This window comes from Rhinopithecus roxellana, chromosome 10 (genome assembly GCF_007565055.1).
Source record: "Rhinopithecus roxellana isolate Shanxi Qingling chromosome 10, ASM756505v1, whole genome shotgun sequence".
NCBI lineage: Eukaryota > Metazoa > Chordata > Mammalia > Primates > Cercopithecidae > Rhinopithecus > Rhinopithecus roxellana.
In genome coordinates, this window is record NC_044558.1 from 85155571 (window position 1) to 85176603 (window position 21033).

At 47.4% G+C, this 21033-nt stretch overlaps 1 protein-coding gene and 1 long non-coding RNA gene across 3 annotated transcripts; one reads left to right on the forward strand and one right to left on the reverse strand.

The window, feature by feature from the left end:
- Nucleotides 1–4452: 4452 nt before the first annotated feature.
- On the reverse strand, nucleotides 4453–6879 carry DYNLL1 (dynein light chain LC8-type 1). Of its 2 annotated transcripts, none has more exons than XM_010368292.2 (3): nucleotides 6722–6879; nucleotides 6385–6522; nucleotides 4453–4873 (listed from the first exon to the last, which is right to left on the reverse strand). In XM_010368292.2, the coding sequence occupies exons 2-3, from the start codon at nucleotides 6514–6516 to the stop codon at nucleotides 4736–4738; spliced, it is 270 nt and encodes an 89-aa protein (XP_010366594.1). In that variant the 5' UTR covers nucleotides 6517–6522; nucleotides 6722–6879; the 3' UTR covers nucleotides 4453–4735. The 2 variants fall into 2 exon arrangements, with proteins under 2 accessions (XP_010366594.1, XP_030795131.1); XM_030939271.1 differs by having other exon boundaries at nucleotides 6385–6536; nucleotides 6722–6853.
- A 62-nt stretch (nucleotides 6880–6941) lies between these two features.
- Nucleotides 6942–12877, forward strand: LOC115899988. The gene is made up of 2 exons (XR_004059649.1): nucleotides 6942–7121; nucleotides 11757–12877. It is a non-coding gene; the product is annotated as an uncharacterized LOC115899988 (long non-coding RNA).
- Nucleotides 12878–21033: the final 8156 nt, after the last annotated feature.

Below are 21033 nucleotides of genomic sequence, written 5' to 3' on the forward strand. Positions count from 1 at the left end.
TGGCACTTGTCATTTTTTCTTGAAGGGGGTAAGGAAAATATATTTTTCTTTTTTTTTTTTTTTCCGAGACGGAGCCTTCCTCTGTCACCCAGGCTGGAGTGCAGTGGTGCAGTCTCTGCTCACTGCAACCTCCGCCTTGCGGGTTCAAGCAATTCTCCTGCCTCAGCCTCCCAAGTAGCTGGGATTACAGGTGCGTGCCACCACACCCAACTACATTTTTTTGTATTTTTAGTAGAGATGTGGTTTCACCATGTTGGCCGTGCCCGGCCAGAAAATATATTTTTCATCATTCTTTCAGTCCTCTTCCATAAAAAGCTACTGTGTGGGTTGGGTGCAGTGGCTCACGCCTGTAATCCCAGCACTTTCATAGGCTGAGGTGGGTGGATCACAAGGTCAGGAGTTTGAAACCAGCCTGGCCTGTATAGTGACATCCTGTCTCTACTAAAAATACAAAAAATTAGCTGGGCATGATGATGCACGCCTATAATCCCAGCTACTCAGGAGGCTGAGGCAGGCAAATCACTTGAACCCAGGAGGCGGAGACTGCAGTGAGCCGAGATCGTGCCACTGCACTCCATCCTGGGTGGTAGAGGGAGACTGTCTCAAAAACAAAAAAAAAAAAAAAGAAAACTTTTCACTAAGTCCTTGTTGGAAAATAAATGTACCAACAAAATCCTGCTTTCATGTCTTATATAGGGAGCTTTTTTGTAAGAGTACACTTGTTTTCTAGTAAAAAAAGTTTGAAAACGATGTAAGCTAACCTTCAGTACTCAGAGATGGAGCCAGGCAGACTTCTTGTCTCCTTGTTATAGTCTTCTGTTGTCTTTCTTTTTCATTTTTCTTCATTTTCTAAACATTTCCCTGAATACAGTCCACTGTTTGATGTTAAAATGAGGCCATAAATTATTTTAAGAGACAGGGTCTCACTGTCTCGCTCAAGCTGGAGTGCAGTGACCTGATCATAGCCCACTGCAGCCTAAACTCCTGGGCTCAAGCAGTCCTCCGACCTCAGCCCCTTAAATAGCTGGGTCTACAGGCATACACCATAGTGCCTGGTTAATTTTTTTTTTTTTTTTTTTTTTTTTTTGAGACCGAGTCTCCCTCAGTCACCTAGGCTGGAGTGCAGTGGTGTGATCTCGGCTCACTGCAAGCTCCACCTCCCATGTTCAAGCGATTCTCCTGCATCAGCCTTCCAAGTAGCTGGGATTACAGGTACCTGCCACCATGCCCAGCTAATTTTTGTATTTTTAGTAGAAACGAGGTTTCACCATGTTGGCCAGGCTGGTGTTGATATCCTGACATCAGGTGATCCGCCCACCTCAACCTCCGAAAGTGTTGGGATTACAGGTGTGAGCCACCATACCTGGCTGCCATAATTTTTGTTTTTTCTTAATAGAGACAGGGTCTCCCTGTGTTGCCCAGGCTGCTCTCATACTCCTGGGCTCCCACTTTGGCCTCCCAAAGTGCTGGGACTACAGACATGAGGCACTGCACCCAGCCATAAATATTTTGAGTGTGGATGAATCTTAAGGTTTTAAAGAGGCTTTGCTTAGAAATTGCAGAAATCAGTCTGGCACAGTGGCCTATGCCTGTAATCCCAGCACTTTGGGAGGCCAAGGAGGGCAGATTGCTTGAATCCAGGAGTTCGAGACCAGCCTGAGCAACATGGCAAAACCCCATCTCTACAAAATATTAAAAAAATAGCCAGGTGTATGGTACACACCTGTGTTCCCAGCTATTTGGAAGGCTGAGGTGGGAGGATCATCTGAGCCTGGGAGGTGGAGGTTGCAGTGAGTTGAGATCATGCCACTGCACTCTAGCTTTGGTGACAGAATGAGAACCTGTCTCAGAAATAAATTGCAGAAATCAGTCTGTGACTTGGCTAACAGTTTGTGGATAACGTAGTTCAAAGGTATGTGAAAGGGCTTCAGATATACTGCTTCCTGGCCCAGCACAGTAAGGATCATTACGTGCCTTCACTTACAAGATCTTGCCCTGTCACTGAAAAGCTTCCAGATAGAGCTAGCTATATACAACTCTCTCAAAGAACAGCAGCTAGGAGCATTTGATAAATGCTTAGAAAAACTTAGCTTACATTTTCTTTTCAGCCAGCTGGAGCCTATTGGCTTTTGAAATTAACAGGAAGGAACAGGCACTGGAAGGAGCTTCATAAACCATCAACCCAGTCTTATCTCCATAGCAACGTGGTTTTCTCACATCTGAATAAAAAAACAAAAAAGCTGCCAACTTCTTGACAGTAAATATGGGACAGATCAAATTCAACTAAAACTCCCAGTGTCTAGCTATCAGTTTTGAATCAGCTTTTGGGTCTGTAGCTAGAGACAGATCATTTGTTTGGAGTAGGCTTAACTGGACAAACTAAAGCTTTGGAGGCAAAATTCCTTGTGGGCTTCAAATAGAAATATAGCCAGGTCACTAAAGAGGGAAAAGGGATAGAAAAAATATAAATTAGGCCAGGTGAGGTGGCTCATGCCTGTAATCCCAGCACTTTGGGAGGCTGAGGTGGGCAGATCATGAGGTCAAGAGATCAAGACCATCCTGGCTAACATGGTGAAACCCTGTCTCTACTAAACATATAAAAAATTAGCTGGGCGTGGTGGTGGGCACCTGTAGTCCCAGCTACTTGGGAGGCTGAGGCAGGAGAATGGCGTGAACCCGGGAGGCGGAGCTTGCAGTGAGCCTAGATCAAGCCACTGCACTCCAACCTGGGTGACAGAGAGACTCCGTCTCAAAAAAAGAAAAAGTATGAATTAAACCAGGTGTGGTGGCTCATACCTGTAATCCCAACACCTTGGGAGGATCACTTGAGCCCAAGAATTCAAGACCAGCCTGGGCAACACAGACTCCAGCTCTACAAAAAATTCAAAAGTTAGCTGGGTGTGGTGGCATGTATTTGTGGTCCCAGTTACTTTGGAGGCTGAGGTGGTAGGATCACTTGAGCCCAGGAGGTCGAAGCTGCAGTGGGCTGTGATCACACCACTGCACTGCAGCCTGGGCAGCAGGAGACCTTGTCTCAAAAAAAAAATGAAAGAAAAAAGATGGAATTGTGGGAACATTTTCGGTCTGTTTATATAAATACAAACATAAAATTACCCCAATTGCAGTCTCTTGTTTATTCCACACTACCTCATCATTTTTTGCAGACAGCAGGGAAAAAACTGGCACAATAGTCAAAATTGCCCGGCTTGGTGGCTTCCGCCTGTAATCACAGCACTTCGTGAGGCGGAGGTGGGCAGATTATCTGAGGTCAGGAGTTCGAGACTAGCTTGACTAATATAGTGAAACCCCATCTCTACTAAGAATTAGCCAGGCATGGTGGCACATGCCTGTAATCCCAGCTACTTGAGAGGCTGAGGCAGGAGAATCGCTTGAACCTGGGAGGCAGAGGTTGCAGTGAGCCGAGATCGCGCCATTGCACTCCAACCTGGGCAACAAGAGCGAAACTCCGTCTCAAAAAAAAAAAAAAAAAAAGTCTAAATTTTGCATCTCTACCCTGAAACCCTTCCAGTCCCAAAGTAGCACAACTTTGCTAGGATTCTTAAAACCACACATTCTGAAGAAAAGTAAACTTCCAAATATGTTACTGACCTAATTCTACTCTTAAAATGGGAGTTTTCACCCATCAATTCCAATCTATCGCCCTCTTCTGTGTAGCAGTCGCCTGGCTGCTTAGAAATCCCAATGGCATCTTAGAGATCCATGGGAAAACACAGGGAAACTACAGTCAGGACGCTTCTTGCAGTTTCCCAAGATGGGTGTGGGTTGTTTCAGCCTGTCTTATTTCCTTTCCACCTACAAGTCTGCCATATTTGCTTTTCTAAGACTGCAGTCCTCTTAAAATTGATAGCAGGAAACCTTTGATGGCTACTTGTCCCCAGCTTTAATTGGGTCTTTTCAGGAAAAGGCATCAATTCACACTTGTTCCTGACCACAGCAAAGCACAGCACAGCAGGCTGATAATGTAAATTCCTGCAAAGATTTTATTAGAAGAGCATTAAGACTGCTGCTCAGAAACATTTACTTTCCCCTAAGGCCACCTTCTTTCTAGGCAGGGGAAGGGGCTAGACAAGGGAATCCATTTCATTATCCCAACTTTGTTTTGAGCTCATTTCCATTTTATAGCCATAGAAAGCTTCAAGTACTACCACACATCCATCACCACAACCTGAGGCCAAAGGCCCAGAACATTATATAGCAATGTCTTAACAAATATCCTTAAATACTGATTTTCAAATTAGGACTAAGATTTAATTTAAATGTTTCTATGCGATGCACAACAGCTGCAGGATGGGTGAGAATGTGACTAAAGAGTACTGAAATGCCCCACATAAACTTACTTCTGTAAGGATGGACTCATCCCCACCAACCTGGACATCTGATCAAGTGACAATCTTCAATGCTGTTATTTGAACAAATTGTAATTCACACACATACACATCTGCAACGGATTTATTTTTTAAAGGAATGGACTGAGAGAAAACAACATGGGCAGAAGTATGGAATAGAAAATAAATACAAATGTAGGCTATTCTGCTAATTGTTTTATAACCACAACAAATTAGTACAGAGAATGACCTGTACAAAACACAACAAAGGTTCAAACATCGAGGTGTTCCCTTAGCAAGGCTGAAAATTTCAGTCTCTGGTATTTGGAATTTAGGCTGCAGTCCTTGTTTTTGGATGGATCACTGGGTGTGTGGCACAGTCCATGCTTTTAACCAGATTTGAACAGAAGAATGGCCACTTGGCCCAGGTAGAAGTAGATGAAGTGTTTGGTTTCATGTGTCACATAACTGCCGAAGTTCCTCCCCACGATGCAATGCCAGGTGGGATTATACTTCTTGTCAAATTCCTGGGAAAGACAAAAGAAAAGAACTAGACTTTTAATTACCAGAGGTCAGTGTTTGCCTCCTGGATAAGCCAGAGCCTGTAGGGGCAGAAAGGAGGAACGTCAGCATCTGCAAATTCTTAGAATGAAAGAATGTTCCCCAGCTCCAAGCCGCCTACATAGTGCATTAATACAAACATACTTGCAGTCTGAGCTAAGATGGGAATGGAGGCTGAAGAGGTCAAAGGACAAAAGGTCAGCCTTAAAGACAGAGTGCTTTGTTGTTATGGTAATTACACCTTCATACCTTCTATAATATTCTTATTCATTGACAGATGATGACATTAACAGGTGTGGTTTATGTTCTGTGTAGAGAACCATGCTACTGTATTTGCCATGCCCCCAATTCCAAGAAAATGGTAAAAAATTAGCCCATCCCATTCCTCATCACAAAGATCTTAACTGCATCTCTGCAACACAAGACTTTTCCAAAAGGATAAAACTTCAAACAGCATTGTATACCAAATGATTGCGGATCAAAATTAAATTTACAGGGACACAATACTGAAGCACTCCACTGTTGCCGTAAAAAATGCTGTAAACAGAATCTGTCAACTGGCCAAGTTTTATCCTTAATTATTATCCAAACAGCCGTCCTCTCCACATCTGTCCGGATGATGCTGATCTACTACCCTGTCCACTAGGTTAGCAAGTTGTAGGAACAACTCATCGCCATTTATCCCACCCCAAGAGGTACTGGGGAGTAGAATGCCTGTGGGGGGCACTGGGTGGCAACGGTAATCTTTCTCTACAAAATTCTTACAAGTGTTTGTGGAGAGTCACACAAGATTTAGCTACTCTAACAGCACGCAGTGTGAAAACTTCTTTTAAAGCTATGAAGAGGAGTAACGTTCTTGCAAGCTAGACGCACGCACTGCTGCGTTTGTCAAAAAAGGCATTTATTTCTGTTCCATCTGAAGTCTTTCATCTTCCCATTCTCGACTGGAACCCTCCCACGGCTTAGGCTGCCAGCTTTCTTCCCTTCCAGCAAACACTGCTCGAGAAGTTGGCAGTCCTGCCGGCTTTCTAGACTGCCATTTGCCAAGCCCCCACCCCAGCCCCCAGCCCCGCCACCACCCACTTTCCCTCAACTCCCCACTGGAAGGCTGGCAAGATCTCCTCCCGGCCCGGCTGGAAACACCCACGCAGCTCCCCCCTCCGGAACACCCAGATGGATCCTCGGCGCAGGAACCACACAGAAGGGGGAACCGCTGCTCCCAGGTCTTAGATACCGTTGCTAGGTGGCGCTTTCCCCCCGCGGAGCTGGATAATTTAAAAAAAAAAAAACTTCGGACGCCGGGGGTCTGGTCTTCTCCAGCGGAGTGCAAAAATGCATCTGCGTCCTTTCTGGAAGCTTCTACACCCCGAGCCGCCAGGGGTGTTCCCGGAACCTGTCAGGCGCCCTGGGAAAGCAGGATCGGGAGGAAGGAACTCCCTGCTCCCGGCTGCGCCTCGGCCCCCGCGCCCATCCTCACCTTCTTGATATGAGCCGCAATGTCCTTCTCTATGTTGTATTTCTCCAGCGCCTGAGTAGCGCACTCCACCGAGTCCTGTTGCATCTCTTCCGACATGTCCGCATTTTTGATCACGGCCTTTCGGTCGCACATGGTTACCTAGTGGGCAAGGCCTGGGGTAAGGGTTTGAGTTGGGCCGCGCCCCCCAGGCACTAACTGCCCCCACCCCGGCCGGCGCCACAACGGGACGACACCCCCCACCCCACTTCTCAGCAAGCGCGGGCTACGCGGCGGGCTAAATCCAGAGTGGGGCGAAATAAGGCAGCGAGGACACCCCCTGGCCCCCCGAGTTTCTCACCGTGGAGAAGGGGGCTGGCCGACTGCAACGGTCTCCTGGGGGAGGTGCTTGCACAGCTCAGGCCCTCGTAGAGCTGCCGTCGCTACCGAAGCCGTGGCGCATCTAAGCAGCCCCACGCCAGCCGCCGCCGCCTAGTGCTCAGGCCCCGCCCTGCTCCCGCCGGCCCCGCCCCCCTCTGCGCGACGCTATTGGCTTGACGCAGCCCACGGCATTCTTCCATTGGTCCAGGGACTCCATGGTTCCCTCAGGATCTTTCTCCTGCATTTTGTTGCAGACCACAATGCACCGCTCGCGGCGTCGGTTGCCCCGGCAATGGGCCCCACGCGGCGAGGCCCACACACACACACCCAGAAGGTGGAGCCCCGGCCCGGTTGCGAGGACCACCCAGCTGTCTGGAGAGGTAGGAAGGCAGCTTCTGCCTGGGCCAAGGGAAGTGATTCCAAATTCACGGAGGTTGTCCCAGGGTGTGTTCTCGAACAACAGTCTCTAGAAGTTGGTGGCCATCCCTGCCCCCACCCCCCCACCACGACAGGTCGCAGGATCTCCGACCCCAGGTTAGCAGGATTATGACAGAAGTGGCCTCTCCCTTTACTGAAAAGGTATCTCTGAAGCAGGGCCGGCTTCGTGGGCAAACCAGCAGTGCAGTCTCACAGGAGGGGCCCTTACGTTTTCATTTTGCACTGGGCCCCATTTGTAGTGGTTCTGCTCTGATATATTTAGGAGAGGGCATCCTCAGGATTGAGGGAGGGCTTCAAGGAGGGAGGGTGTTTCCTTACGAGTAAGGGATTATCCCCAAGAGTGGGGTCTCTGCCAAGCAATGCGGACATCTTTAAAGGGGTGGGGATGGGGATCCGGGTGGATTTGGGAGTGTTGAGTCCCGGGGTTTTTGTCCGGGGTGAGGCTTCTTGCTCAGGTGAGGCAGTCTTTCCTGTGTGGGAGAGATTCTTGGTTGGGATTTATCTCTGAGGAGGAGGTATCCTAATGGACGAAAAAGTGGCCCTTAGAGAGATGACGTCCCCTCTAGCTGAGGGAGGAGACACGAAGTGGTTAAAAAAGCAAGATCTTGGGGGAGTTGAGGGACAAGTCAGTTCTGGATTTAAATCCCAGCACTGTCATTTACTAGCTATTTGAATGTTTTCTTTAAGTAAAGGAGGACTAAGTGTAAAAGGAAACCAGTTCATACGCTTGTTAGCAGTATAAAACATTTGAAGTTCTCTCAGCACAATGTGAGGCACATAGTAAATGATCAATGAATCTTATCAATAATTGTCAGTTTATAGAACTATCCCAAAGGCCACAGCAAGGTTTTGAACAACCAGCTCTGAAATACCTATAATGTATTTTTGAACCTCCATAAATAAGTTATCAGGTTAATCATGTATCTGGAAGCCTCCTATTTACATTTCTACATTTTTCTCTTGACCACCTACTCTCTACTTAAAACAGTTTGTGGCTGGGCATGGTAGCTCGCACCTGTAATCCCAGCACTTTGAGAAGCCGAGTGGAGGGGATCGCTTGAGCTCAGAGTTGGAGACCAGCCTGGGCAATATGGCCAAACCCCATCTCAAAAAATAAAAATAAAACAATTTGAGCAGAGACACACAACTGCAGAAAGAAAAAGATGGGAATAGGCCAAGTGCAGTGGCTCATGCCTATAATCCCAGCACCTTGGGAGGCCGAGGCGGGTGGATCACCTGAGGTAAGGATTTCGAGACCAGCCTGACCAACGTGGAGAAACCCTATCTCTACTAAAAATACAAAATTAGCCGGGCATGGTGGTGCATGCCTGTAATCCCAGATACTCAGGAGGCTGAGGCAGGAGAATCACTTGAACCTGGGAGGCAGAGTCTGTAGTGAGCCAAGATTGTGCCATTGCACTCAGCCTGGGCAACAAGAGCGAAAGTCCGTCTCAAAAAAAAAAAAAAAGGAAAAAAAAGGGAATAATTAGAACCTCTTCAGGTTCAACATATGCATATCAATTAAATCAACAGCTTTTTCCAGTTCCATGTTTCTAATGGTGAGATTCAGGGTTTGAGAAGTTATAATATTCCTATATAGTAATAGGAATATTTCTTGAGGAAGAAATAGGTTGACAAGTGAGGACCCTGGAAATGCAGATGACACTAAAGTAAAGCCACAGTGACTCCACTAAGCAGAAACCCCAGGGAAATTTCCTAAATCATCCTCATGATTTTTTTCCATGTCTACACTACCTCTATTATTATTTATTTAATTTTTACTATAATAATACTATCATTATAATATAATAATGTAATTGTTCATCAATAATACCTTATATGGCCGGGCGTGGTGACTCACGCCTGTAATCCCAGCACTTTGGGAGGCCGAGGAGGGCAGATCACAAGGTCAGGAGATCAAGACCATCCTGGCTAACATGGTGAAATCCCGTCTCTACTAAAAATACAGGAAAAATAAATAAATTAGCTGGGCGTGGTGGTGAGCGCCTATAGTCCCAGCTAGTTGGGAGGCTGAGGCAGGAGAATGGCGTGAACCCGGAGGCTGAGCTTGCAGTGAGCCAAGATCGTGCCACTGCACTCCAATCTGGGAGACAGAGCAAGACTCTGTCTCAAAAAAAAAAAAATAATAATAATAAAAAGTAATGCTTTATATAATATTTAATAATTTTCTTTGAACTCCCTTTATTTTTTAAATAAGTATACTTTTTTTTTTTTTTTTTGAGACGGAGTCTGGCTCTGTCTCCCAGGCTGGAGTGCAGTGGCCGGATCTCAGCTCACTGCAAGCTCCGCCTTCCGGGTTTACGCCATTCTCCTGCCTCAGCCTCCCGAGTAGCTGGGACTACAGGCGCCCGCCACCTCGCCCGGCTAGTTTTTTGTATCTTTTAGTAGAGACGGGGTTTCACCGTGTTAGCCAGGATGGTCTCAATCTCCTGACCTTGTGATCCGCCCGTCTAGGCCTCCCAAAGTGCTGGGATTACAGGCTTGAGCCACCGCGCCCGGCCACTTTTAGTTTTATTTTATTTTTTTGAGATGGAGTCTCACTCTGTTGCCCAGACTGGAGTGCAATGGCGTGATCTGGGTTCAAGTGATTCTTCTGCCTTGGCCTCCTGAGTAGATGGGATACAGGTGCACACCACCATGCCTGGCTAATTTTTCTATTTTTGTAGAGACAGGGTGTTTCCATGTTGGCCAGGCTGGTCTCGAACTCCTGAGCTCAAGTGATCCGCCTGCCTTGGCCTCCTCCCTAAGTTTTGGGATTACAGGAGTGAGCTACCACACCCGGCCTAATAAGTATGCTTTTAAAAGACAAATTCCTATCATTACCGTAAATGGAAAGCCAGTCTCACTGGCCATAAATAGAAGGTAACTATAAAATATAAATATTAGAGTATAAAACATTTATTTTTGCATTGTTAAACTGATCTCGGACACTATAAGTGATATGTGTCCTACACTTGAAAAATGCTACCCTTGAGGAGGGTTCTTAAATGGGGTCCACAGCCAGATTGCAAAGGTTTCCCAAGCCCTCTGGAATTGTGCACAAAAATGTATGTAGTGCTTACAGGCATTTTTCCAAAGAGAGGATCCTTAGCTTCCATCAGACTCACAAAGGGATTCAGAACCTAAGGAGGATTAAAAAAAAAAAAAGAAAAACTGTTCTATAATAACCCAAACTCCTAGAATAAATGTGAGATTCCTTCACTAGGTCCCCCTGAAGTGGCCCATAGGGGGTTCTATAGCATCACACATTTTGGCAACTTACTATATCTATTCCTGCCTGATAAACTTGCTTAAAAATCCTTCTACACCTGAAAACCTGCAGTTTTCATTCTTGCCACAGGAAATTATAACTAGGAGTTGTTAACGTTTCTGAGAGCACAGGCTTTGGAATCAACCTAAGCTATGAGCTCCTTCAAGTTAGTTAACCTCTCCAAGGTACAGGTTCCTGGTTGTTATTTTTTTATTTTTTGAGACAGAGTCTTGCTGTGTTGCTCAGGCTGGAGTGTAGTGGCACTATCTCCGCTCACTGCAAGCTCCGCCTCCCAGGTTCACAGCATTCTCCTGCCTCAGCCTCCCGAGTAGCTGGGACTACAGGTGCCTGCCACCACGCCCAGCTAATTTTTTTTTTTTTTTTTTTTTTTTGAGACGGAGTCTCGCTCTGTCGCCCAGGCTGGAGTGCAGTGGCTGGATCTCAGCTCACTGCAAGCTCCGCCTCCTGGGTTCACGCCATTCTCCTGCCTCAGCCTCCTGAGTAGCTGGGACTACAGGCGCCCACCACCTCACCCGGCTAGTTTTTTGTATTTTTTTAGTAGAGACGGGGTTTCACTGTGTTAGCCAGGATGGTCTCGATCTCCTGACCTTGTGATCCGCCCGTCTCAGCCTCCCAAAGTGCTGGGATTACAGGCTTGAGCCACTGCGCCCGGCAATTTTTTATATTTTCAGTAGAGACGGGGTTTCACCCTGTTAGCCAGGATGGTCTCAATCTCCTGACCTGGTGATCTGCCCACCTCAGCCTCCCAAAGTGCTGGGATTACAGGCATGAGCCACCGCGCCCGACCCTGATTGTTATTTTTTATTTTTATTTATTTATTTATTTTTGTGACAGACTTTTGCTCTGTCACCCAGGCTGAAGTGCAGTAGTGCGATCTCAGCTCACTGCAACCTCCCCCTCCCGGGTTCAAGCGATTCCCTTGCCTCAGCCTCCCAAGTTGCTGGGATTACATGCATTAGTCACTACACCTGGCTAATTTTTGTATTTTTAGTAGAGACAGGGTTTCACCATGTTGGCCAGACTGGTCTCGAACTCCAGACTTCAGGTGATCCACCCACCTCGTAGGTTCCTGATTTTTAAATGGAGATCACATCTTTGTTATAGGTTGGTGGCAGGGATTATATTAAATAATGCATGTAGAGACCTAGCCATGGTATAATAAATGGTAGCTACTGCCACTATGTATTGAGACCTTACCATATGCCAGACATTTTAGACACATTATCTCATTGGCTTCTCATAACAATTCTACAAAGTAAGAACTGTTTGTCTCTTTATTACACAGATGAAGAAAATGAGGTTCAAAGAGATGAAGTCCCTTACCTAAAGTCACAGTGATAGAAAGTGACAGAGCTGGGATTTGAATCCTGATCTGACTCCACAGTCCCACATGGTAGGTGGAACCTCTGAGCTACACCTAAACAAAGAGAGCTGATGCCTCAGAACAGAGTGATGTCCCTGGAGACACTAAGCATCCTCGGTGCCTGGTGAGAGCTCCCTAAATACATGTGGGTGCATGGATGGATGGATGGATGAATGGATGGATGGATGGATGGAAGAAAGCATGGATAGTTCAGACTACTTCAGCCTTGATTCCTCAGCAACAAACACCTCAAACTTGACCCTACATTGGTCCTTGGCTGTCGTGATCTTCCTTGGACAGAATCACCTTTCAACTCCAGTCATCAGACTTTCCCAGGGCCCTCAGAAAGCCCTTCAGAGTTGTTACTCACAGGCAGGCTGAGGGATTCTTTGGGGATCTGCAGCTCTCCTCACCTCATCCACAAGTAGGACCATGGCCTGTGCCTCACTGCCCCAGGATCACTCTGTTCCCAGCCCAGTCCAGCAATCACTTGTCTAGCTTTCTGGGACCTGAGTACTTTCTTGGACCATGAGTCCTGTGACCACCCTAGCAGCTCTAACCCTCCCTTACCTGAAAGGAAGTGTGAAGTGACCTTGCAGGCCCCAGAGTGGATTGAAGACCCCGTCCAGAAAGGAGGCACCATGTGGGAGAGAATGTAAGGCCTAGGTCTGAATCCGGAAGCTTCCACCCCATGGAGAAGGGCTGGCACCAGCCGGGGGCTGGCAGAGGAGCTGAGCTTTGGAGCCAAGGACTGTACTGCAGTGCCGGGAGAGTAAGGCCAGAAAGGCTGAGACAACTCAGGGAAAGAAAACCTCCTTTCTGGCTAATAGCCAAGCATCACCTGCGTAGACCGACACTCTGCTGTCCACAGGGGCAGCAGACGAAGACACATTCAGAGAGGACTAACAGGCCCCCTCACCTCCCAGTCAGAGGGCAGAGAAACCCAGAACAGACGTTAAAGGAACAGACTTTGAGGCCAGGCAGCCTTGGGTGTTCATCTGTCCCTACTAAGCCATGTGACATTAGGCAAGTGAGTCCACCTCTCTGAGCCTCAGGTTCCTCATCTGTAAAATGGGGATTATAAGAGTCCTTGTTTCTCAGGGACAATGTGAGGATTAAGTGAGATGGTACACATGAGAATGTAGTGCACTACTGGGCATGTGGCAAACATCAGTGATGCTGGTTACCATTTATCATTAGTGTTCCTGTAGACCAGGACTTCTCAACCTTAGCACTATTCACCTTTTGGGCCAGAAAGTTTTTTTGTTGTGGGGAGCTGTCCTATGCATTTGAGGATGTTTAACAGCACCCCTGGCCTCTACCCACTAGATGCCAGTCACACCACACCCCCAGTTTCAACAACCAAAAATGTCTGCAGATGGTGCCGAATGTCTTCTGGAGGGTGAAATCACTCCCCAGCCGTTGAAAACCACCATCCTAAACAATCTGGACTGAGTTTGAATGTCACAGATCCCAAGCTCACAGCTCCATGTAAAGGCCACAAGGCAGGCAGGCCTACTTACAGATGAAGGAACGGAAAGAGCAACAATTACAGATCGAGCTGGCTAGCTCCCATGTACACTAAGAGGCAGGATCTGTAGTCTGCTCTAGGAGCTAACAAGGCCTCTGTGACTCAGTAGGCGACCTCAGTGTTACTCTTTTTTTTTTTTTTTGGTCACTCTTTAATTATATGCAAAGTGGTCTTGAGTTAACTTTTAATTATTCTAGGGCTCTAAACAAGAAAATAGGCCGGGCGGTGGGCTCAAGCCTGTAATCTCAGCACTTTGGGAGGCCGAGACGGGCGGATCACGAGGTCAGGAGATCGAGACCATCCTGGCTAACATGGTGAAACCCCGTCTCTACTAAAAATACAAAAAACTAGCCGGGCGACCTGGCGGGCGCCTGTAGTCCCAGCTACTCGGGAGGCTGAGGCAGGAGAATGGCGTGAACCCGGGAGGCGGAGCTTGCAGTGAGCTGAGATCCGGCCACTGCACTCCAGCCCGGGCGACAGAGCAAGACTCCGTCTCAAAAAAAAAAAAAAAAAAAAAAAAAAAACAAGAAAATAGGTAGTTGGTATCTGATTTCTGGCATCTAGATTCTGATTCACTGACTGGGAGAAAATCTGACTCTCCAAAACTCTTTCGGAGTTCATTTAGCCCTTCATTTATGACTCTGGGGAGATTTCTGAGCAAGAACTGTCAGGGCCTGAGTCAGGCCGTGTTCCAGGTGCTGGAGATGCACAAGAGAACAAAACAGGCAAAGTTCCTTCTTCATGGAACTTATAGCAGGAGAATAAAGATAAAATCAAGCAAAAATATTTATCCCTGATAAGGGCAATGGATAAAAATAAAGTAGAATAGGCCAGGCACGGTGGCTCACGCCTGTAATCCTAGCTCTTTGGGAGGCCAAGGTGGGCAGACTGGCTGAGCTCAGGAGTTCGAGACTAGCCTGGGCAACACGGTGAAATACCGTCTCTACTAAAATACAAAAAATTAGCTGAGTGTGGCAGCATGCACCTGTAGTCCAGCTACGCAGGAGGCTGAGGCAGGAGAATTGCTTGAACCCGGGAGGCGGAGGTTTCAGTGAGCTGAGATTGTGCCACTGCACTTCAGCCCAGGCGACAGAGTAAGACTCCACCTCAAAAACAATCAAATAAAATAAGTAGAATAAGAGAACCAAGCGTCGCTGGGTGAGGGGTCTTGTTTTAAAGAGTTTTCTAGGAAGACTTCTCTGAGAAGGTACCATTTGAGCCAAGACTTGATGACCTGGCTCCTGCATGAGGACAGAGTATGGGGAAGCTGATGGGAGCAGTGAGAGAGGTGGGAGCAGTTAGAGGCTATTGCAGCAATCCAGGTAAGAAGGAATGCTGGCTTGGACAAGGAGGTGGTGGCAGAGATGGGGCAGAGATGGCCAGATTCCAGATGTATTCTGAAGGTAGAGCTGACAGATTTGCTGAGGAATTGGATGCAGAATAGGAGGGAACCAGAGGCAGTCAAGGATGACTCCAGACTTGTGAGCTGAACAATGAGAAGAATAGATTGAGATGGGGAAGTCTGGCAGAGGAAACAAAAAGTTCTGTTTTGGCCATGTTAAGTCTGAGATGCCTACTAGATATTCCAAGTGGAGATGTCAAATATGCAGTTGGATATATGAGTTCCGGGAAGAGGGCCAGCCTTGAGCTATAATTTGGAGAGTCATCAGCTTATAGGTGACATTTAAAGCCACGGGACTGGATGAGATCACCACTGAGAGCGGAGTACGTGTAGATGGAAGTAATGCTTATTCAGCTAGCAATATTCTCTGAGCTTTTACTATGGGCCAGGCCCAGAGCTAGGTGCTAGGTACAGAGATGGACTTCCCTTGGCACCTGCCCCAGAGAAGCTCTATTGCTTACTTAATTTTCCTGCCTAAGTGCTTTGGCCATGTACGGGATGAGCCTTGAGTTCCTACCCTGCCTCTTAGTCACTTAGTCTTTTTTTTTTTTTTTTTTTTTGAGACAGTGTTTCATTCTTGTTGCCTAAGCTGGAGTGCAATGACATGATCTTGGCTCACCGCAACCTCCGCCTCCTGGGTTCAAGCGATTCTCCTGCCTCAGCCTCCTGAGTAGGTGGGATTACAGGCATGCACCACCATACCGGGCTAATTTTTTGTATTTTTAGTAGAGATGGGGTTTCTCCATGTTGGTCAGGCTGGTCTTGAACTCCCGACCTCAGATGATCCACCTGCCTTGGCCCCCCAAAGTGCTGGGATTACAGGCATGAGCCACCGCACCTTGCCTCATTTTTTCAACAGACATTTGTTGAGCACCTGCTTGATACAAGGCCCCCATCTAGGCACAAGGGACATGAAAGGAAGCAAGTCAGACACAGTTCCTATCCTCTTGGAGTTTACATTTTATGTGTGGAGACAGACATTGAGCAGGATGCACATAGGATCACAGGATGTGACAGATGCAGTGGAGGAGAAAGATAGGCTGGTGTGAGAGCTGTTAATGGGGGCTCTGCTCTAGCCTGGGAGGCAAGGAAGGCTTTTCCAGGAGTCACATTAGAGAAACAATCTATCCAAGCAGGGAGCTAGGCTGGGGGAAGTGCAGGGAGCTTTTTAGGTGGAAAGAACAGCATGTTCAAAGGCCTAAAGCTGGAAGGAGGCTGACTTGGCTCCAGAGAAGCTGTTGGGGGAGTGTGGGAGAGACAAGGCAGGGAGTAGGGGTGGGGAGCAGCCAGACCTTTGCAGTCTTATAAGCCTGGTTAAGACACGTGGACTGTATTCTGCGGTCACCAGTGGCTCTGTTGAGGCGGGAAATTAAAAAAAAAAATTAAAAAGAGAAATAAGTTTTCCTGTATTAGGCTGACTTGTACCAGAGGCAGCAATAGGCACAACCCAGACCCAGGAAAATTCTTGATAATATTATCTAATGTGCTCTGGAGACTTTCCCAGCACTCCCTCAACATAGGGAGAAGAAAAGCAAATTTTCTTTTGTTTTATGGAATGAGTTTATAGATTCCTGTTCTCTGTGACTAGTGACTTCAAGTATTGTTTTATCTAAGCAGTAGAGTGAAGGTCATGAGCCTCTGAGCTGGCCTGAGTTACAGCCACCTGGGCGCCATAGTGAAGGTTATGGGATAAGCCTGTGCCTAGGCAAACCTAGATAAGGGACATCTGGGTTGCTTGGCAACGGTCATGTGCAATCCTGAGTTTGTCCTGCCTCTGTATCCCTGCTTTCACACCACTGTAAGCTTGCTTCAAGCTAGCCCACCCCCTTTTGTGAAGTGTATATAAAAGTCAAGTGCTGTCTTTCTTCCAGGCCCAATCTTTTGGACGTTGAGTCAGTTGGGCCTGAGTGCACTCAATAAATGATTCTGTTTTAGATTGAGACCATCCTGGCTAACATGGTGAAACCCCATCTCTACTAAAAATACAAAAACAAAATTAGCCGGGCATGGTGGCAAGTGCCTGTAATCCCAGCACTTTGGGAGTCTGAGGCGCACAGATCACGAGGTCGGGAGATCAAGACCATCCTGGCTAACATGGTGAAACCCTGTCTCTACTAAAAATACAAAAAAATTTAGCCAGGCTTGGTGGCGGGCGCCTGTAGTCCCAGCTACTCAGGAGGCTGAGGCAAGAGAATGGTGTGAACCCAGGAGGCGGAGGTTGCAGTGAGCCGAGATCACACCACTGCACTCCAGCCTGGGCGACAGAGCAAGACTCCGTCTCAAAAAAACAAGGATTCTCCTGTTTTAACCTGAGGTTTCTCTCTCATCCTCCTGAATCCACTGAAAGGTAGTGGGTAGGGACTCATATGATCAGACGGCCACTGAGGAGGGCAGGTTAGTGGGGCAGCCAAGACACCAGTGAGGAAGTTATTGATTGTTGTGTCTTTGCTTCAAGCTCTTGGTTTCTCCATTTTAAACATCTGTTTGCATGCCAGGTGCAATGGCTCATGCCTATAATCCCAGTGCTTTGGGAGGCTAAGGCAGGAGGATGGCTTATCCAGGAGATGGAGACCAGCCTGGGCAATATAGCAAGACCCCATCTCTACAAAAAAATAAAATAAAAAATTAGCTAGTATAGTGGGATTTGCCTGTAGTTCCAGCTACTCAGGAGACTAAGGTGGGAGGATTGCTTGAGCAAGAGTTCAAGGCTGCAGTGAGATATGATTGCACCACTGCACTCCAGCCTGGGCAACAGAGCGAGACCCTGTCTCAAAAACAAAAACAGAAACATCTGTTTGCAAAGCCCTGGGTCTCTCAGGGGACAGAAAGGGGAATGCAAAGAAGTTGTTTTTCTCTCAGTAAGAGCAGAACCCTTGGTACCCCCAAACTTATCATCTGAGGATCACAAAGTCAGAGCTTAAAGCTGTATATAAAAATCTGATTCTTCTAGGAGCCACTTCCCCCAAGAAGCTCCAAAAGTATTCTTTCATTAGCAGGGTGCCAAGTGGTTTTGGCCAGAGCCTCTGCGACTCTTCTCTGTGACCATTTACCATTTCAGCTCATATAAATCAACCTGCCTGAATGTATGGGTCCTTTACTGCAAAGCTATAAAGTAAAATAATGTAATTAGTGCAGCCAGCTGCAGCTGTCCTCAAACTCAGTGTCACGGCCAGTACACATGGGAAATGTTTACAGGAGTTTTAATCAATTTTCTTTCCTGACACTCATTTTTTATTAAAAATTACAAAAATAATAAATGCACATGGTAGAAGATACAGAAGAACACAAGGAATAAATTATACATGTTAACTGTACAGAGATAACCATTGTCAATATTTTGTCTTAAATACATCTAGTCTACACATAAATACATATTCATATCATATACTACCTATCACACTGTGTGTGTGTGTGTGTGTGTATATATATATATATATATATATTTTTTTTTTTGAGACAGGGTCTTGCTCTATCAAATAGGCTGAGTTTGAAACTACAGCCTCAAACTCCCAGGCTCAAGGGATCTGACTGCCCCTCCCTCCTAAGTAGCTGGGATCACAGGTGCACACCACCACACCTGGCTAATTTTTTTAATTTTTTTTTTTTTGGAGACGGAGTCTTGCTCTGTCACCCAGGCTGGAGTGCAGTGGCCGGATCTCAGCTCACTGCAAGCTCCGCCTCCTGGGTTTACGCCATTCTCCTGCCTCAGCCTCCCGAGTAGCTGGGACTACAGGCACCCGCCACCTCGCCCGGCTAGTTTTTTGTATTTTTTTAGTAGAGACGGGGTTTCACCATGTTAGCCAGGATGGTCTCGATCTCCTGACCTCGTGATCCGCCCGTCTCGGCCTCCCAAAGTGCTGGGATTACAGGCTTGAGCCACCGCGCCCAGCTATTTTTTTGATTTTTAATAGAGATGAGATATCACTATGTTGCCCAGGCTTATCTCGAACTCCTGGGTTCAAGCAGTCCTCCCACCTTGGCCTCCGAAAGTGCTGCTATTGTAGGCATGAGCCACTGAACCTCGCCAATGTATCATTTTTGTTACCTGCTTTTTGTAATCTCAGCACTTTGGGAGGCCAAGGCAGGTGAATCACGAGGTCAGGAGTTCAAGACCAGTCTGGCCAAGATGTTAAAACCCTGTCTCTACTAAAAATACAAAAATTGGTCAGGCGTGGTGGTGGGCGCCTGTAATCTCAGCTACTTGGGAGGGTGAGGCAGAGAATTGCTTGAACCCAGGAGGCGGAGGTTGCAGTGAGCTGAGATTGTGCCACTGCACTCCAGTCTGGGCGACAGAGCAAGACTCCGTCTCAAAAAACAAAACAAAACAAAAAAACAAAAAACAAAACCTTCGACAACATTACTATTTACTTATTTTTTTTATTTTTTATTTTTTTTTGAGACGGAGTCTCGCTCTGTCGCCCAGGCTGGAGTGCAGTGGCCGGATCTCAGCTCACTGCAAGCTCCGCCTCCCGGGTTGACGCCATTCTCCTGCCTCAGTCTCCCGAGTAGCTGGGACTACAGGCGCCTGCCGCGTCGCCCGGCTACTTTTTTGTATTTTTTAGTAGAGATGGGGTTTCACCGTGTTAGCCAGGATGGTCTCGATCTCCTGACCTCGTGATCCGCCCGTCTCGGCCTCCCAAAGTGCTGGGATTACAGGCTTGAGCCACCGCGCCCAGCTATTTTTTTGATTTTTAATAGAGATGAGATATCACTATGTTGCCCAGGCTTATCTCGAACTCCTGGGTTCAAGCAGTCCTCCCACCTTGGCCTCCGAAAGTGCTGCTATTGTAGGCATGAGCCACTGAACCTCGCCAATGTATCATTTTTGTTACCTGCTTTTTGTAATCTCAGCACTTTGGGAGGCCAAGGCAGGTGAATCACGAGGTCAGGAGTTCAAGACCAGTCTGGCCAAGATGTTAAAACCCTGTCTCTACTAAAAATACAAAAATTGGTCAGGCGTGGTGGTGGGCGCCTGTAATCTCAGCTACTTGGGAGGGTGAGGCAGAGAATTGCTTGAACCCAGGAGGCGGAGGTTGCAGTGAGCTGAGATTGTGCCACTGCACTCCAGTCTGGGCGACAGAGCAAGACTCCGTCTCAAAAAACAAAACAAAACAAAAAAACAAAAAACAAAACCTTCGACAACATTACTATTTACTTATTTTTTTTATTTTTTATTTTTTTTTGAGACGGAGTCTCGCTCTGTCGCCCAGGCTGGAGTGCAGTGGCCGGATCTCAGCTCACTGCAAGCTCCGCCTCCCGGGTTGACGCCATTCTCCTGCCTCAGTCTCCCGAGTAGCTGGGACTACAGGCGCCTGCCGCGTCGCCCGGCTACTTTTTTGTATTTTTTAGTAGAGATGGGGTTTCACCGTGTTAGCCAGGATGGTCTCGATCTCCTGACCTCGTGATCCGCCCGTCTCGGCCTCCCAAAGTGCTGGGATTACAGGCTTGAGCCACCGCGCCCGGCTACTTATGTATTTTTAAAGATGGGGTCCCACTCTGTCACCCAGGCTGGAGTACAATGGTACAATCCTAGCTATCCTAGCTCACTGCAGCCTCAAACTCCTGGGCTCAAGCAGTCGTCCTGCCTTGGCCTCCCAAAGTGCTGGGATTACAAGCGTGAGCTACTGCACCCAGCCCAATTTTAATAGCTTCTTTTTTTATTTTTTTTTGAGACGGAGTCTCGCTCTGTCGCCCAGGCTGGAGTGCAGTGGCCGGATCTCAGCTCACTACAAGCTCCGCCTCCCGGGTTCACGCCATTCTCCTGCCTCAGCCCCCCGAGAAGCTGGGACCACAAGCGCCCGCCACCTCGCCCGGCTAGTTTTTTTTTTTTTTTGTATTTTTTAGTAGAAACGGGGTTTCACCGTGTTAGCCAGGATGGTCTCGATCTCCTGACCTCGTGATCCGCCCGTCTCGGCCTCCCAAAGTGCTGGGATTACAGGCTTGAGCCACCGCGCCCGGCCTTTAATAGCTTCTTAATAGTCCATGTGGCCAGGGGTGGTGGCTCATGCCTGTACTCCCAGAACTTTGGGAGGCCGAGGTGGTTGGATCACTTGTAGTCAGAAGTTCGAGACCAGTCTGGCCAATATGGTGAAATCCCATCTCTACTAAAAATATAAAAAATTAGCCAGGCATAGTGGTGTGTGCCTATAGTCCCAGCTACTTGGGAGGCTGAGGCAGGAGAATTGCTTGAACCCAGGAAGCGAAGCAGAGGTTGCAGTGAGCCAAGATTGCGCTATTGCACTCCACCCTGGGTGTCACAGTGAGAC

Bases quoted from the DNA above. Each gene is read 5' to 3' on its own strand.
- DYNLL1 (XM_010368292.2), bottom strand. From the start codon at position 6,516: ATGTGCGACCGAAAGGCCGTGATCAAAAATGCGGACATGTCGGAAGAG. The intron at 4,874-6,384 runs GTGAGGATGGGC...TGTCTTTCCCAG, and splicing joins TTGCGGCTCATATCAAGAAG to GAATTTGACAAGAAGTATAA.